The following is a 17877-nucleotide window of genomic DNA, read 5'->3' on the forward strand; positions in this document are numbered from 1 at the left end:
ACTAGACTTTACTCATCAGGAAATAAAAAAAGAATAAGAAAGAAAACTATTTAAAAAGTGTAGGACACCTGCTGTTCAGTTAATAAATTTGGACCTCTGCAGTGAATATGAGATGGGATAACCTGAATCTGCAGGTCCCCTAAGTCAACGTCATTCCCCTCATGTTTCCAATTTTGGAATATTCTTGATCAAGCCAGATCTTTCATTTAATGCTTATCCTAAGGACAAGCAATCTGTGTCAACAGTGGAGGAAAAACTGTGTTGGGCTTACTGAGGGATGACAAAATACTGTACTTTATAGGTGATTTGGGAGCCTATCAAAGGTAATTTTCATTATACATGATTTTTATCTCATGCTCATTTGGGTACTCCCTTAAGATACCACTCCACTCTACTTAGGTGCTCATGCCTTTAGTCTAACTTTCTGATTAATCCAATGATAACAAACAAAATGGTCTCTTTCATGAAAGTAAAAGTTTTTGTCATATGATTCTTTTCTTATTTCAGGCTGATTTGGAGCAATACAAAAAAGCTTTAACTGATGCTGGATGCAACCTTAATCCCTTACAATATATCAAACAGTGGAAGTAAGTTTTATTTTATTCTTCAGTTCTTACCATTTAAGAGAGTACAATGGAAGTTGAGTTCCCAAGAAAATGGGAATGTTACTAAGAAAACTGAACAGAGCCTTGGTATTTTTTTTTTATTCAATGGCATAAATATTTCCTTATCTCCCCCACCCTTTCCACAACTTTATATAAAATAGTGAGGCCTTTCTTTCCTAGACATATTTTTTCCTATATTTTCTTCAAAGATGTGAGATGAGAAAGTCAAAGACTGAAATGTTGTGGGTCAAATGTCTCAAAAACATTTTTTAAATGTTTTAATTTCACTAATAATCAGAGAAATGCAGATTAATATAATGCAAAGATTTTGAAAATATTGTGCCAAGGATCCAGGAAAATTAACTGATGCATTTATACTCTACTATTAGAAATATAAATTGTCAAAATTTTGCTGGCTGGCATAAAAAGTTTTTTAAAAGAATAGCTTTGACCTAGCACTTCTCTTAAGAATTAATCTCGAAGAAGAAATTGGAGTTGTAAAATCTTAGAAGCGATTGTAATAATCAAATTTTGAAAATCAACCTGAATGTCAAGTATTGAAATTATGTCATTTCCACAGGAATGCAACTGAGTCATTAAAAATCATGTTGTGGACGACTTACTCTAATGACCATTGAGAAATGGCCATGTTATGTTACAAAGTGAAATACAGTTTACTGTTCAATGATTTGTTTGATAAATAACTTCCTTTGGCTCAGTGACTAGGGACTCTTCTAGACATTAAGAATACAATAGTGGAGGGCTTCCCTGGTGGCGCAGTGGTTGAGAGTCCACCTGCCAATGCAGGGGACACTGGTTCGTGCCCCGGTCTGGGAAGATGCCGCGGAGCGGCTGTGCCCGTGAGCCATGGCCACTGAGCCTGCACGTCCGGAGCCTGTTGCTCCGCAACAGGAGAGGCCACAACAGTGAGAGGCCCGCGTACCGCAAAAAAAAAAAAAAAAAAAAAAAGAATACAATAGTGGGGCTTCCCTGGTGTCGCAGTGGTTAAGAATCCGCCTGCCAATGCATGGGACACAGGTTCGAGCCCTGGCCCGGGAAGATCCCACATGCTGCGGAGCAACTAAGCCCATGCGCCACAACTACTGAGCCTGCGCCCTAGAGCTCACGTGCCACAACTACTGAGCCCACGTGCCACAACTATTGAAGCCTGTGTGCCTAGAGCCCGTGCTCTGCAACAAGAGAAGCCACTGCAATGAGCAGCCCGTGCCCCGCAACAAAGAGTATCCCCTGCTCGCCACAACCAGAGAAAGCCCATGCACAGCAACAAAGACCCAACGCAGCCAAAAATAAAAATAAATAAATAAAATTTATTTTAAGAAGAATACAATAGTAAACATGGTATGGAAGGCTCCTACTTTCACTGAATTTACATTTGTGTTGAGGGAACAATAAGTCAACAAATAAGCAAACAAATGAACAGAGTTCTGTTAAACCATATTCACCATATTAAGTGATATAAAGAAAATAAAACTAAGTGATAAGATCTTAATTTGTTGAGGTATTAGCTAAATTTGTTGAGGAGATCAGGATAAGCCTCTGGGTAGGTAACACTTGAGCCAAAACTTAGATGACATTTTTTACATTACGATCCCTATTATCTAACCATTTATCCATCCATTTGTGTGTGTGTGTGTGTGTATGGACATACACATATATACATATAACTGCATAGCTAAAATTCTGTTCACTTAAATGCTAATAGTGGGTAACTCTGAGTAGTAGAATTTTTTTCCTTTTGGGTTCTTTTCTTTATTTCCAAATTTTCTACAACAGTATATTCAGATTATTTCTTAAAATAATTTTTTTTAAGACTAGAGGATGGAATATGCTTCTGATCTCAAGTGTATCAAAAAAATATGCATAGAAGAGAAATATACCAAGTTGTTAACAGGTATATCGCTGAGTTATGATTGCATTTTATTATCTATATTTCTGTTTGGTTTTTTTCCAATTTGCTTTTATTTCACTGTTTTCTTTTTTTTGGAATTTTATTTTTTATACAGCAGGTCCTTATTAGTTATCTATTTTTTACATATTAGTATATATATGTCAATCCCAATCTCCCAATTCATCCCACCACCACCACAACCCCCCTCTACTTTCCCCCTTTGGTGTCCATACGTTTGTTCTCTACATCTGTGTCTCTGTTTCTACCCTGCAAACCAGTTCATCTGTACCATTTTTCTAGGTTCCATATATGCGTTAATACACGATATTTGTTTTTCTCTTTCTGACTTCACTCTGTATGACAGTCTCTAGATCCATCCACGTCTCTGCAAATAACTCAATTTCGTTCCTTTTTATGGCTGAGTAATATTACATTGTATATATGAACCACATCTTTATCCATTCGTCTGTCAGTGGACATGTAGGTTGCTTCCATGACCTGGCTATTGTAAATAGTGCTGCAATGAACATTGGGGTGCATGTGTCTTTTTGAATTATGATTTTATCTGGGTATATGCCCAGTAGTGGGATTGCTGGGCCATATGGTAATTCTATTTTTATTTTATTTATTTATTTATTTTTGCTTTTTTTTTTTCTTTTTGCGGTACGCGGGCCTCTCACTGTTGTGGCCTCTCCTGTTGCGGAGCACAGGCTCCGGACGCGCAGGCTCAGCGGCCATGGCTCACGCTCCTAGCGACTCCGCGGCATGTGGGATCTTCCTGGACCGGGGCACGAACCTGTGTCCCCTGCATCGGCAGGCAGACTCTCAACCACTGCGCCACCAGGGAAGCCCCTATTTTTAGTTTTTTAAGGAACCTCCATACTGTTCTCCATAGTGGCTGTATCAATTTACATTCCCACCAACAGTGCAGTAGGGTTCCCTTTTCTCCACACCCTCTCCAGCATTTATTGTTTGTAGACTTTTTGGTGATGGCCATTCTAACTGGTGTGAGGTGGTACCTCATTGTAGTTTTGATTTGCATTTCTCTAATAGTGATGTTGACCAGCTTTTCATGTGCTTCCGGCAATCTCTATGTCTTCTCTGGAGAAATGTCTATTTAGGTCTTCTGCCCATTTTTTGATTGGGTGGTTTGTTTTTTTTAATATTGAGCTGCATGAGCTGTTTATATATTTTAGAGATTAATCCATTGTCTGTTGATTCTTTTGCAAATATTTTCTCCCATTCTGAGGGTTGTCTTTTCGTCTTGTTTGTAGTTTCCTTTGCTTTGCAAAAGCTTTTAAGTTTCATTAGGTCCCATTTTTTAATTTTTGTTTTTATTTCCATTACTCTAGGAGATGGATCTGAAAAGACCTTGCTGTGATTTATGTCAAAGAGTGTTCTTCTTCCTATGTTTTCCTCTAAGAGTTTTATAGTGTCCGGTCTTATATTTAGGTCTCTAATCATTTTGAGTTTATTTTTGTGTATGGTGTTAGGGAGTGTTCTAATTTCATTATTTTACATGTAGCTGTCCAGTTTTCCCAGCACCACTTATTGAAGAGACTGTCTTTTCTACATTGTATATCCTTGCCTCCTTTGTCATAGATTAGTTGACCATAGGTGCATGGGTTTACCTCTGGGCTTTCTATCCTGTTGCATTGATCTATATTTCTGTTTTTGTGCCAGTACCATATTGTCTTGATTACTGTAGCTTTGTAGTATAGTCTGAAGTCAGGGAGTCGGATTTCTCCAGCTCCGTTTTTTTCCCTCAGGACTGCTTTGGCTATTCGGGGTCTTTTGTGTCTCCATACAAATTTTAAGATTTTTTGTTCTAGTTCTGTAAAAAATGCCACTGGTAATTTGATAGGGACTGCTTTGAATCTGTAGATTGCTTTAGGTAGTATAGTCATTTTCACAGTATTGATTATTCTAATCCAAGAACATGGTATATCTCCATCTCTTTGTGTCATCTTTCATTTCTTTCATCAGTGTCTTATGGTCTTCTGAGTACAGGTCTTTTACCTCCTTAGGTAGGTTTATTCCTAGGTATTTTATTCTTTTTTTGCAGTGGTGAATGGAATTATTTCCTTATTTCTCTTTGTGATCTTTCATTGTTAGTGCATAGGAATGCAAGAGATTTCTGTGCATTAATTTTGTATCCTGCAACTTTACCAGATTCATTGATTAGCTCCCGTAGTTTTCTTGTGCCATCTTTAGGATTATCTATGTGTAGTATCATGTCATCTGCAAACAGTGACAGTTTTACTTCTTCTTTTCCAATTTATATTCCTTTTATTTCTTTTTCTTCTTTGATTGCCATGGCTAAAACTTCCTAAATTATGTTGAATAATAGTGGTGAGAGTGGGCACCCTTGTCTTGTTCCTGATCTTAGAGGAAATGCTTTCAGTTTCTCACCATTGAGAATGATGTTGGCTGTGGGTTTGTCATATATGGCTTTTATTATGTTGAGGTAGATTCCCTCTATGTCCACTTTCTGGAGAGCTTTTATCATAAATCAGTGTTGAATTTTGTCAAAAGCTTTTCTGCATCTCTTGAGATCATATGGCTTTTCTCCTTCAATTTATTAATATGTTGTATCACATTGATTGATTTGCATATATTGAAGAATCCTTGCATCCTTGGGATAAATCCCACTTGACCATGGTGTATCATCCTTTTAATGTGTTGTTGGATTCTGTTTGCAAGTATTTTGTTGAGGATTTTTGCGTCTATATTCATCAGTGATATAGGTCTGTAATTTTCTTTTTTGTAGTATCTTTGTCTGGTTTTGGTATCAGGTTGATGGTGGCCTCATAGAATGAGTTTGGAAGTGTTCCCTCCTCTGCAATTTTTGGAAAGTTTGAGAAGGATGGGTGTTAGCTCTTCTCTAAATGCTTGATAGAATTCCCTGTGAAGCCATCTGGTCCTGGACTTTAGTTTGTTGGAAAATTTTTAATCACACTTTCAATTTCATTACTTGTGATTGGTCTGTTCATATTTTCTATTTCTTCCTGGTTCAGTCTTGGAAGGTTATACCTTTCTAAGAATTTTCCATTTCTTCCAGGTTGTCCATTTTATTGTAATAGACTTGCTTGTAGTAGTCTCTTATGATGCTTTGTATTTCTGCAGTGTCCATTGTAACTTCTCCTTTTGCATTTCTAATTTTATTGATTTGAGTCCTCTCCCTCTTTTTCTTGATGAGTGGCTAAAGGTTTATCAATTTTGTTTATCTTCTCAAACAACCAGCTTTTAGTTTTATTGATTTTTGCTCTTGTTTTCTTTGTTTCTATTTCTTTGTTTCTATTTATTTCTGCTCTGATCTTTATGATTTCTTTCCTTCTACTAACTTTGGGTTTTGTTTGTTCTTTCTCTAGTTCCTTTAAGTATAAGGTTAGATTATTTATTTGAGATTTTTCTTGTTTTTTGAGGTAGGCTTGTATTGCTATAAACTTCCCTCTTAGAACTGCTTTTGTTGCAGTCCATAGGTTTTTCATCATCATGTTTTTGTTGTAATTTGTCTCTAGGTATTTTTTGATTTCCTTTTTGATATCTTCAGTGATCTCCTGGTTATTTAATAGCGTACTGTTTAGCCTCCATGTGTTTGTGTTTTTTATGGTTTTTTCCCTGTAATTGATTTCTAATCTCATAGCATTGTGGTCAGAAAAGATCCTTTATATGATTTCAATTTTCTTATATTTACCAAGGCTTGATTTGTGACCCAAGAGGTTATCTATCTTGTCGAATGTTCCACGTGCCCTTGAGAAGAAAGTGTAATCTGCTGTTTTTGGGTGGAATGTTCTATAAATATCAATTAAATCTATCTGGTCTATTGTGTCATTTAAAGCTTGTGTTTCCTTATTAATTTTCTGTCTGGATGATCTGTCCATTGGTGTAAGAGAGCTATTAAAGTCCCCCACTATTATTGTGTTACTATCAGTTTCCTCTTTTATAGCTGTCAGCAGTTGTCTTATGTATTGAGGTGCTCCTGTGTTGGGTGCATGTATATTTATAATTGTTATATCTTCTTCTTGGATTGATCCCTTGATCACTATGTAGTGTCCCTCTTTGCTTCTTGTAATAGTCTTTATTTTAAAGTCTATTTTGTCTGATATGAGAATTGCTACTCCAGCTTTCTTTTGATTTCCATTTTCATAGAATATCTTTTTCTATTACCTCACTTTCAGTCTGTTATGTGTCCCTAGGTCTGAAGTGGGTCTCTTGTAGATAGCATATATATGGGTCTTGTTTCTGTATCCATTCAGCGAGCCTGTGTCTTTTGGTTGGAGCATTTAATCCATTCATGTTTAAGGTAATTATCAATATGTATGTTCCTATTACCATTTTCTTAATTGTTATGGGTTTGTTTTTGTAGGTTCTTTTCTTCGCTTGTGTTTCCCACTTAGAGAAGTTCCTTCATCATTTGTTATAGAGCTGGTTTGGTGGTGCAGAATTCTCTTACCTTTTGCTTGTCTGTAAAGCTTTTGATTTCTCCATTGAATCTGAATGAGATCCTTGCCGGGTAGAGTAATCTTGGTTGTAGGTTCTTCCCTTTCATCACTTTAAATATATCATGCTACTCCCTTCTTGCTTGTAGAGTTTCTGCTGAGAAATCAGCTGTTAACCATATGGGAGTTCCCTTGTATGTTATTTGTCATTTTTCCCTTGTTGCTTTCAATAATTTTTCTTTGTCTTTAATTTTTGTCAATTTGATTACTGTGTGTCTCAGCATGTTTCTCCTTGGGTTTATCCTGTATGGGACTCTCTGTGCTTCCTGGACTTGGGTGGCTATTTCCTTTCCCATGTTACGGAAGTTTTTGACTATAATCTCTTCAAATATTTTCTCGGGTCCTTTCTCTCTTCTCCTTCTGGGACCCCTATAATATGAAAGTTGTTACGTTTAATGTTGTCCCAGAGGTCTCTTAGGCTGTCTTCATTTCTTTTCATTCTTTTTTCTTTATTCTCTTCCACAGCAGTGAATTCCACCATTCTGTCTTCCAGGTCACTTATCTGTTCTTCTGCCTCAGTTATTCTGCTATTGATTCCTTCTAGTGTAGTTTTCATTTCAGTTATTTTGTTGTTCATCTCTGTTTGTTTTTTAATTCTTCTAGGTCTTTGTTCTTTAATTCTTCTAGGTCTTTGTTAAACATTTCTTGCATCTTCTTGATCTTTGCCTCCATTCTTTTCCTGAGGTCCTGGATCATCTTCACTATCATTTATTCTGAATTTTTTTTTCTGGAAGGTTGCCTATCTCCACTTCATTTAGTTGTTTTTCTGGGGTTTTATCTTGTTCTTTCATCTGGTACATAGTCCTCTGTGTTTTCATTTTGTCTATCTTTCTGTGAATGTGGTTTTCATTCCACAGGCTGCAGAATTGTAGTTCTTCTTGCTTCTGCTGTCTGCCCTCTTCACTGTGTTCTTACGATAAGAAAAAAGTAGACAACAAACCTTAGTTTAACAAAAGAAACCGAAAACTGTCTTTTCTAATTTTTATAACATATACACTTAAATATTTGGCTGTGTCGTATATGTCATTGTGTTTTACATTATGATTTATGTGGAACTCCCTAATCAAATATTTGGTGTTAAAAGAGGAAAGGCAGTCTTGGGCATTATTTTACATGGTTACAAAGTATTCAATATATAATTTCTAATTTGTAACATTCTTTCTAATTATAAGGGTTATATCAGTTTATTGAAGAAAATTTTAGGAAAGTCAGAAAGGTATAAGGAAAGTAAAAATTTACCTGTAGTCTCCCCATTCAGAGTCTACCGTAAACCGTATTGTTTATCCTTCTATATGCATATTACATATTTATATTTTTAATCAGGAAGTCATTGTTATAGATGCAGTTTGTATTCTAGAGTTCCAATTCCTTTCATTATGCCAGTTTTTCATCGTCTTAAATACAGCTGACCCTAGAACAACTTGGGGGTTAGGGACGCCAACCCTCTGCACAGTTACAAATTAAAGTATTACTTTATAGTGGGCTGGCCCTCTGTATCCCTGGTTCCACATCCATGGATTCAACCAACCACAGATCATGTAGTACTGTAGTATTTATTGATACAAATATGAGTATAAGTGGACCTGCATAGTTCAAACCCATGTTGCTCAAGGTTCCAGCTGTAGTCTCCAATGGTAGTATTTAGTGTTTCCATGATATTCAGCCATATAAATGTAATATTCTTTATTTAACCCTTTATTACTTAGAGATAGTTAGATACATATTATTTATATTTAGATACTACTATTTCTGGTGAAAAATAAATTTTTGTTAAAGACAAAAATTCCAGCCTACTGCTGAAAACAGCTGATTCAAATCCTGCTTTCAGAACAAAATTGTGATTTTTGTGTTTGGGATTTCTCTAATGGTATCAGCAAATTTTGTCCAGGTTGAAATAGAATATTTAAGCATTTCATCTTCCACATCTTAGTGATTCCCATTCTTTTTTTACTCTCATAATGTTTTCTTGTATTTAGGTAGGGTTTTTTTCCATTTACAAAAGCATTTGGAATGATAAGGAATTATAAAAGAATATTGATTCACATAAAAATGTTTATGGCATGCTATTATTAAAATGTTATAGAACAGTATGTACAATATGATACTAATTTTGTTTTTAAAGTATATATGTTGTGTATGCATATGTTCAAAGATTAGAAGAATATATGCCGAAATCCTAACAGTGGTTACTTCTTAGTGGTAGGGTTCTTCTGGGAGCATTCTGTTTTCTGGATTCTCTACAGTGAACATATTCCCAGAAGGAAAATATTTTTTAAAACATAGCTAAGTGCCATATTTTTGCAGAGCCGTCAAGAATTCTATAGTTTAGTTAAAGACATTCTAGACATTCATTTAGAAAGATTTGAAAATAAATGACTATATGCAATTCAGTATAAAAGTGTATATGTAACTATAAGGAAATATCATTGAGCAGTAGAATTAGAATAGTGTTAATGAAGAAAGTGGTGGTTTTGAGCTGAATCTTAAAAGGAAATGTACAGTTTTTTATTGGAGAAGACAGTGAGTTTATACCCTCAAAGGACAGCATCCCAAAGGCATGTGTCTGGGAATGAGAGAATATAGAAATGTGGAGAATAGTAAAGAGACTAAACTTAATCAGTATGTGATTGTTCTTTTAAAACAGAAAGTCTCTGTTTCATGTTAATGATCAGATATTTAAAAAAGAAAAGAGAAATCCTGAAGTTTGGGGAACTAATGCATTTGTGTTTTTTAAAGAATTTCACTGTTTTAGTACCAGTTGCTCTCTACTTGAACATTATTTTTCATGGTTACAAATTATATAGTCAATGTTTGTATAATTGTTTCAGTGTTAATTTTACTGAAACACTGTATTAGTTGAAAAATTTCTTTTCAAAAACTGCATAGTAAAACTTATGGTTAGTCAGTAGATATTTTAATGCCATGATACTAAATGTTAGCTCAAATAATCAGTGTTTAAATACAACTTTCTTATGTCATAGGGCTTTTGCCAAGATGGCTTCAGCTCCTACCAGCTATGGCAACACTACCACTAAACCAATGGGGTAAGTATTTTTAATAATTCTGATTGAATAAGTCTGGTACTCCAGACCATAGTTGGACTTTTGTGCCTTAAAAACACAGTGTGACACTTTGGATACAGAAAGTTTTCATTGTGATACAGAACAAATGTCAGCATGCCTTTAGCTTCCATAGGTAGTTTAAATTCTGTATTTTACCTGGTATGGCTTTGTATGCTTCCTTGTTCTTAAAACATTATGTTTGGGCTTCCCTGGTGGCGCAGTGGTTGAGAGTCTGCCTGCCGATGCAGGGGACATGGGTTTGTGCCCCAGTCCGGGAAGGTCCCACATGCCGCGGAGCGGCTAGGCCCGTGAGCCATGGCCGCTGAGCCTGCGCATCCGGAGCCTGTGCTCCACAATGGGAGAGGCCACAACAGTGAGAGGCCCGCGTACCAAAAAAAAAAAAAAAAAAAAAATTATGTTTTTCATTTTCAGAAGATACATGAAGTTTAAAAACTGTTTTTATATCAATGTTGATAATATAGACTTGAAGCTAGACACTCAAGACCTAGCTTCAAGATGGAACTAGGCATACTGCTAAATGATAGAGAGGAAATCCTCAGGGCTGGGTATGACTTCTGACTTCAGAAAATCCTGTACAGTATGTGTGGTTTTCAGGGGAGCTAAACAAAGTGATTCTAACTGCTGTTTTCCATACCATACTAGCTTCAAAATTCCTAGCTTATTTTTTGGAGCTTAGAACAAAAGCATGAAACTGGAGGAAAACCGGTTTACCTACCCCGAGCTGCCAGTTTTAATGAAACAGTTTCCAAAAAGTAAAAGTACTTGGCCTAAGGCAGGGCCTTGTAAGCGCTTGGCAAAATGAATCCATTTGGCCTCACCTTCAGACAGTGCTGTGCAGGTGAGCCCACTAACTCCCTGAGAGTTACCTGGTACCTGGGAATTGCCTCAGAACTGTCCATTCCAACAGAGATTACTTTCTTTTGTTTTTGTTAAAGAAATGATTTCCATCCTGTCCATCTCTTCATTTCAGAGGGGAGTAGGACAAGATAGGAAAAATGAAAATATATTTGGAAAATTACTCTCATGCATTTAATGAAACAGACTTTCCAGTTCTTTGTCTTAAAATCTTGCTGAATCTTAAAAGCCTATTAGATTTCTTATGGATTTTGTAGTTGAGGATTTTAATAAAATGTGTTATAAGAAAACCTTGGATGATTTGAAGGCTTTCCCTAGCCTTCTTTTTTTTAAAATTAATTTTTATTGGAATATAGTGCTTTACAATGTGTTAGTTTCTGCTGTGCAGCAAAGTGAATCAATTATACATATACATATATCCTCTCTTTTTTGGATCTCCTTCCAATTTAGGTCACCACAGAGCATTGAGTAGAGTTCCCTGTGCTAAACAGTAGGTTCTCGTTAGTATCTCCCTAGCCTTCTAATATCAAAATGCAAGATTACCATTCTGTCCCACAAAGCATCCTTTGATTCCATGTGAGAGACTTTTTGAACCACAAATATAAAACCAATATGGCAAGTCATTTGTGTTATTTTTGTTGTTAAAAATTCAGACACTAAACAGTCTTCTGAGTTGAGGTAGAATTCATCAAGTATGTTGTGCTTCACATTTTTATATGATAGGTTTTGTGTATGAGGGGAGAAAGTACACAATTGCAGGATTAGGTCTAGCAGCTATGATATAGAGAACACAGTAACTTTTGACCTATTCGTAATACTTATAGACATATATGTTTTGAATATGCCAGTGTGTTTTGAACTCCTAAAGTGAGTCATCTGAATTACTATCTTTTTTTAATTGAAGTATCGTTGATTTACAATACTTGTTAATTTTTGCTGTACAGCAAAGTGATTCAGTTATACATACATACACATTTTTTAATACTCTAGATTACTGACTGTCTTTAATTTATTGTTTTAACATTAAGACAATCAGGAAAGCAAGGAATTCTCTTCAGTTAATAATTTGCTTAAATACTATAGCTAAGGCTTAGCAATTAAAATGTTTATATTGAGGGCAGCTCTCAATTTTTATATTTTATTAATATCGACTAGTCAGAAAGTTTTATTACTGTTTTATTACTGTTTTATTGTTAAATAAAATTGTGGCAGTGATGTCCATGGAAGCAGAAATTCTCAGGTCACTTCTGTTTAGTAAAAACAAAGGTGGTAGGCACATAGAGCATCAGCATATATTGTGTAATCAGACAAGTATTCTGTCTGTAACTGGAGAGATAATTTGTACTTAGTGCAGTCCTCTTCTTTTGCACCTAGTCTCTTATCACGAGTCATGAATACAGGATCACAATTTGTGATGGAAGGAGTGAAGAACCTGGTATTGAAACAGCAAGTAAGTACAATTGTTAGAAAACACACTGGTAACTTTTGAATATAAATGTTGGCAGGTTGATTGCTCAGATAGAGCAGCTTCTACATATATTCAAGTACAAATATTAGGAATAAAATAAAATCAAGGCATCCTTTACTGGTATATTTAAGGATGTGAGGGTGTTTTACAGGTATAGTTCACAACTCTGTAATTTTATGCTTTTTTTTTTAATTCACTAATTGGACTTTACTGACATTTTGATTTCCTTTAACTATTATCAGGTTTGTGAAAGTATATTAATTGAAAAAAAATGAACTTAACCTTAGAATAATGAACTGTTACAAAAATGCATATCATTTAAGTTTTGACATATATTAGGAGAATATTAATAAACTAATAGCCTTAATAGTTTAAAAGCCTGTGTAAATTAAAATAAAAATATTTTAAGTAGAATATATGTTTTGAAATAATGTAACTATAGCTTGATTTCATACTTCATTTTGGAATAACAGTCTTAGTTTTAAATATAAGACTTTTTTTAATGACTTTTGTATTTTTGTTGTTTTCCTGTTATTCTTATATATAGATATTTCTGCTTCAGAGTCATCATTAATTGATTTGGTTTCAAACTGGACTTGTTTTTAACTTTTTGTTATGGAAATTTTCAAATACACGTTAGTATGTCAAATACTCCTGAGCCCTTCACCAAGCTTCAATACTCAACATCGTGCCATTCTTGTTTCATCTTCCCCACTTATATTTTTTTATTTGATTTATTTTTAACTGGGATATTTTAAGGCAAATCTGAGATATAATATTTCACACGTAAATACTACAGTTTGTAGTGAGAAGGATTTTAAAGGCCAAATTAAGAAAAGAAACAGAGTTAATTATCTGTTATTCAGATCTGAATATTAAGTGTTTACTTACTTGTTTTCAGAATAAACTAGATCTTTTGTTTCTCTGAACTTCTTCCACACCTTTTATCTTTCTTATGATGTTTACCTGTGGTATTTTGTATTAACATTATTTATATTTTACTTCTTTTTTTTCCAGTTTTATTGAGATACAATTGATATATATTGTTTTACTTATTGATGGCAAAGAATTTTTTTCCCCATCTTTGAATTTTCCATAGCAGTTTGAAGAAAGTAGGTATTCAATTTTTGTTTGAATAAGTGAATAAGATTTTATTGTAAAAAAACATGTAGTGTTAATAAAGAACAGTGAAAAATCCTAATTTGCTGTCTTTAACTAAAAGGCTGATTACTTCCTAACTTTCCTTCAGAGAGATTCCAGATTGCTTTATTTCCTAAGTACTTGGGAAGAATTTTTAGCTTCATTATCACTCTTAGGAATTATTTTCAGTCCTTCCCATTCTGTCTCTCTTCTGGTAAGAGGCTACTACTAAATACTTAATCCACTTTTTTACTGGTTCACGGTACTTTCCTGAGTCAGTTTATCTTTGCTCTCTTAGACTACTGAAGGTGAAGAGACATAAAAATAGGAGGTTGGGCACATTAGTGACCAACATACTGTACTTACAGTTTAACCTAGCACCTGTTAAAGAAAAAATTAGTCATGACACTCATTAAAGTACAGTAAGGCAGACTTTATTCAGGGGGACCATTGAGAAAGATGTTGGGACCATCACAATGGAGTTTTGAAGTCTGGGAGAGAGATTGGGCTTAAGTACAAATACAAAAGTGGGAATTTATAGCCAAGGAGCAGGGTGTAGGGAATCAGTGGTTGGAAAATTACCAAGAGGAAATATCAGGGATAAAGGGGGATCCTGGCCAAACCAACCTAACAGGATTCTTGCTGAAGGCAGGCTAGTGTGATTGGACATCACCTGGGAGGTGGTAGAAGGTGAGGAACCCGATGAGATACCGAGGGTGTTTAGATACCGAGGATGGAGGTGCTGGCTATAAACTGACTTTAGCAGGATTCTTTCTAAAATTGGACAATGCAGAGATGGACACAGAAGTCTACAGGTCGAGGCCCAGTTGAAAAAGTTCAAAGAGCCTGAGTAGAATCTCGTCTAGGAGAGAACCTTTGTCATAGCACTCTATTTATTATCAACTATGGACAAGATGATTTCATATGTGAGACAAAGGGGGAACCACCAGTTTCTAAGACTACGTCTGCCTTTTGCTAGATAGACTGGCTATTGTATAACTACGTATAGTTAAATTTAGTTTTAAGGAAAAGTACATATTTTACTTAACATGTCACTGTTAGAAGGAAATCCCAGTAGTAAGATTCCCTAAACAAAGGAATCCTTGTCACAAATAACTGATAGCATTGAGCAATTACAGGCTTTAATCTTTATTTATTTATGACTGCGTTGGGTCTCCGTTGCTGCGTGCAGCCTTTCTCTAGTTGTGGCGAGCGGGGGCTACTCTTCGTTGTGGTGTGCGGGCTCCTCATTGCGGTGACTTCTCTTTGTTGCAGAGCACGGGCTCTAGGCACACGGGCTTCAGTAGTCGTGGCACGTGGGCTCAGTAGTTGTGGCACACAGGCCCTAGAGCACAGGCCCAGTAGTTGTGGCTCATGGGCTTAGTTGCTCCACGGCATGTGGGATCTTCCCGGACCAGAGCTCGAACCCGTGTCCCCTGCATTAGCAGGCGGATTCTTAACCACTGTGCCACCAGGGAAGTCCTTGTAATCTTTTAAATGATCAAATTTACTTTTTGAACTTATTACCTTAGTGTCACATGATATACATCCCCAAATGATGCCTGTAAGAAGGGTCTAAAGTGATCGACTTAAATATTTGATTGTGCTAACACAACAGTGTGTTTTATTTAAAGTTAAGTTTATAAAATATAAAACAGATTATCCTCTGTGACCTCAAATCCTTTTGCTTTTCTTAACATTGCAAATAACATACTGCTTTGATATAGGCAGTTTCTCACTTACAGAAGTAAAATTTGAAATGACTGGTGGTTACCTCTTTCTATATCACATTTCTATCACCACTGCTAAGAGAGCCAGGCCAGTTTTTTAAATAGATGTTAATAAGACTTTTTAGGAAATATTTATTGATTTGGGGGACACTGGTTACTGATTGGGAGATAGTGGTTCATTATATATTGTGAAGTAAAAATAAAAGTCATTATAAAACAGTAAATTCAATATGATCTTTTTGTTTTTGTTTAAAAAAAGAAAAAAAATAGAAGATACTCAAGGATATATAACTAGGTTTTAAATGTTAGTTTTTCTAGGTGAGAGTATTCACCTCTGATTAATTCCATATGATAAATTATTAGACTTCAATTATGGAAGCAAAAGAGTGAACATTTCTAATTGTTCTTAGTAAATGTTACCAATGTTGCTGTCCAGAAAAGTTGTACCAATTTGCAGTGATTTATAGCACCTGTTTCTCTATATCCCGCCCAAACTTGGACCTGTGTGTATGTGTATGTGTGTAATCTTTGCAAATTTAATACTTTTAAAAAGTCTCTTGTTCTAGAAATATTTAAACTCATAGAAAGCCATTTTTAAAGTTACACAGTCCTAACGTTCTAAAATTTAGAGGAACTGCTACAGGTAGATATAGGGCAGGTTGGGAACTGAAAAAAATGTCAGAGAAGAGACTGGAAAAGATGAATTCTTTGTTTCACACTTGTAAAATTCTGTTTAATTTATGCCTCTTAAGTCTCTAAGTATTTGTTTCGATTTTTTATCTGAATAAACATTTTAAGCTATAAAAACATTAGATAGAATAGGATGTCTTGTCATGTCCAGTTTTCTAGGTCACTTATAAGAGCCTTTTATACTTTTTTGTTTCTTGGGCAGCATAAGTTTTATGTATCACAAGTATTAGCTATCACATAAAACCATTTGAATGATATTCGCAGATTTGAAATATACTTATGTGAGGATAATTGTACAAGAACGTGATGATGAATAATGTAGTACTAAGTTGCATAATTTAAAAGTCTTCTATTTCACTTTCTTTGGCTTGTTTGCTTAAATAATCACTCTTTTAAAAATGAATTAACAACAAATAAATTGCAAGCAGTGGAATTCAGTAGTTTAAAAAAGACTTAAAAGATATATCACCTAATTGCAATACATAGCCCTTATTAACATTATAATTTGAACAGTGAAACTGTAAGAAATAAATTTATGGAGCAGGAAAATTTTGATACTGACTAGATATTGAGCTGTATTAAAAATATTTGCTGATTATTTTAGGTGCAATAGTAGTGTTATAGGGGTTTTTTTTTCTTTTAGGAGTTCTTATATTGTGGAGATATATATACTGAAATATTTATTGCTAAAATGATTTGATACTGGGAACTTGTTTTAAAACAGCCTAGGGAGTGGGGAGTGAGAGTATAAATAAAATAAGAATTTGCCATGAGTTGATAATTGTTGAACCTGAATGATGGAAATTGATGTGTTTTATTGGGTCCAGGTAATCCTGTTTCTTGATTTTATTGCCATTAATATGCTATGGTTTGGGGAAAAAATACCACTTTATATATTTTATTCTTTCCTCATCTGTAAGATGTGGATGTTGGATTCACTCTGTAGATCCCTTCTGATTTATAATTTTTAAATTTTGGAAATAGATGATCCATCCTATTCCCCTTCCTCCTATCTGCTTCACTGACAACTTTCCAACATCCGCATACTCCATCTTATTCTTTACTTGGCTAATACAGTCTTCCAGATAAGTATTCTCTTCAAGAAAGTACACATACTGCTTTTCATTCTTCAGGACTTTGATAATCAAGACAGCAGCGACTCTTGTCCCAACTTCACTGCCTAGTTCATCGTCAGAGTATCATCCCAAATCCAAGGCTACCCAGGGTAGGGCAGGGGCGGCGGGGTCGGGGGGAGTTGGAAATAGTCACCATAGACCAGATGGCAATACAGGGCAACAAGTGGCTAATCCTAGGAGAATTAGAGGGGAAAAATGTTTTTAACTGTTTTGGATATAGGCCTGTATTATGTTTTTTAGATTGTCTGTTTTTTAATTTCTTTGCATATTTTATTTTAATTTTGTTTTTAAGCAATTATGCCATCAGAGACAAAAATTAACATTGTTTTTATTTAAACTTTTCCAGTGACTAAAATCATAAAACGTGACTATGGTCATAAAACTATTAAGGATTTCTAGAAATTAATTTCTCACTGTATTTTTTTTCTCCCAGTAATATTTCTAGTTCATATATTTGAAATTTGAACATCTTGGAAATAGTGATCCTTAATTTAGGATATTCACATGTATGGGATTCTGTCTCTCAAATCTAAATAGATATAGAGGCTTTCTACTAATAAAAATTTAGTTAGTAACCTAGACAATAATATTTTTCATTTTATTTCTGAAACAGTTTCTAAAAACAATGAAATATATGCTTGGGAATTTTTAAAATAATGGGCTTTCATTTGATTAAATTTCATTTATACCTCTGTTATTGAGGTACACAATTTTTTTGTGTCTTTAAAGATGAGTGAACAGACCATTTGTTGAGTGAAG

At 34.9% G+C, this 17877-nt stretch overlaps 1 protein-coding gene across 8 annotated transcripts in view; it reads left to right on the forward strand.

Annotated features, from left to right (window-relative positions):
* SCFD1 (sec1 family domain containing 1) overlaps positions 1-17877 on the forward strand; it is a 135113-nt gene that overhangs the window by 94660 nt on the left and 22576 nt on the right. For 7 of the 8 annotated variants that reach the window (XR_004478267.2, XR_007475939.1, XR_007475938.1 and 4 more), the window contains 3 exons: positions 508-587; positions 9998-10060; positions 12329-12404. Coding sequence is in view for 3 of the 8 variants with exons in the window: in XM_004282144.4 (XP_004282192.3) it covers positions 508-587; positions 9998-10060; positions 12329-12404 (219 nt within the window). In the remaining 5 variants the exon portion in view is untranslated. The remainder of the gene's footprint in view (positions 1-507; positions 588-9997; positions 10061-12328; positions 12405-17877) is intronic. The other variant, XR_007475940.1, reaches the window with a different exon arrangement.

This window comes from Orcinus orca, chromosome 2, assembly GCF_937001465.1.
Source record: "Orcinus orca chromosome 2, mOrcOrc1.1, whole genome shotgun sequence".
NCBI classification, from domain to species: Eukaryota; Metazoa; Chordata; class Mammalia; order Artiodactyla; family Delphinidae; genus Orcinus; species Orcinus orca.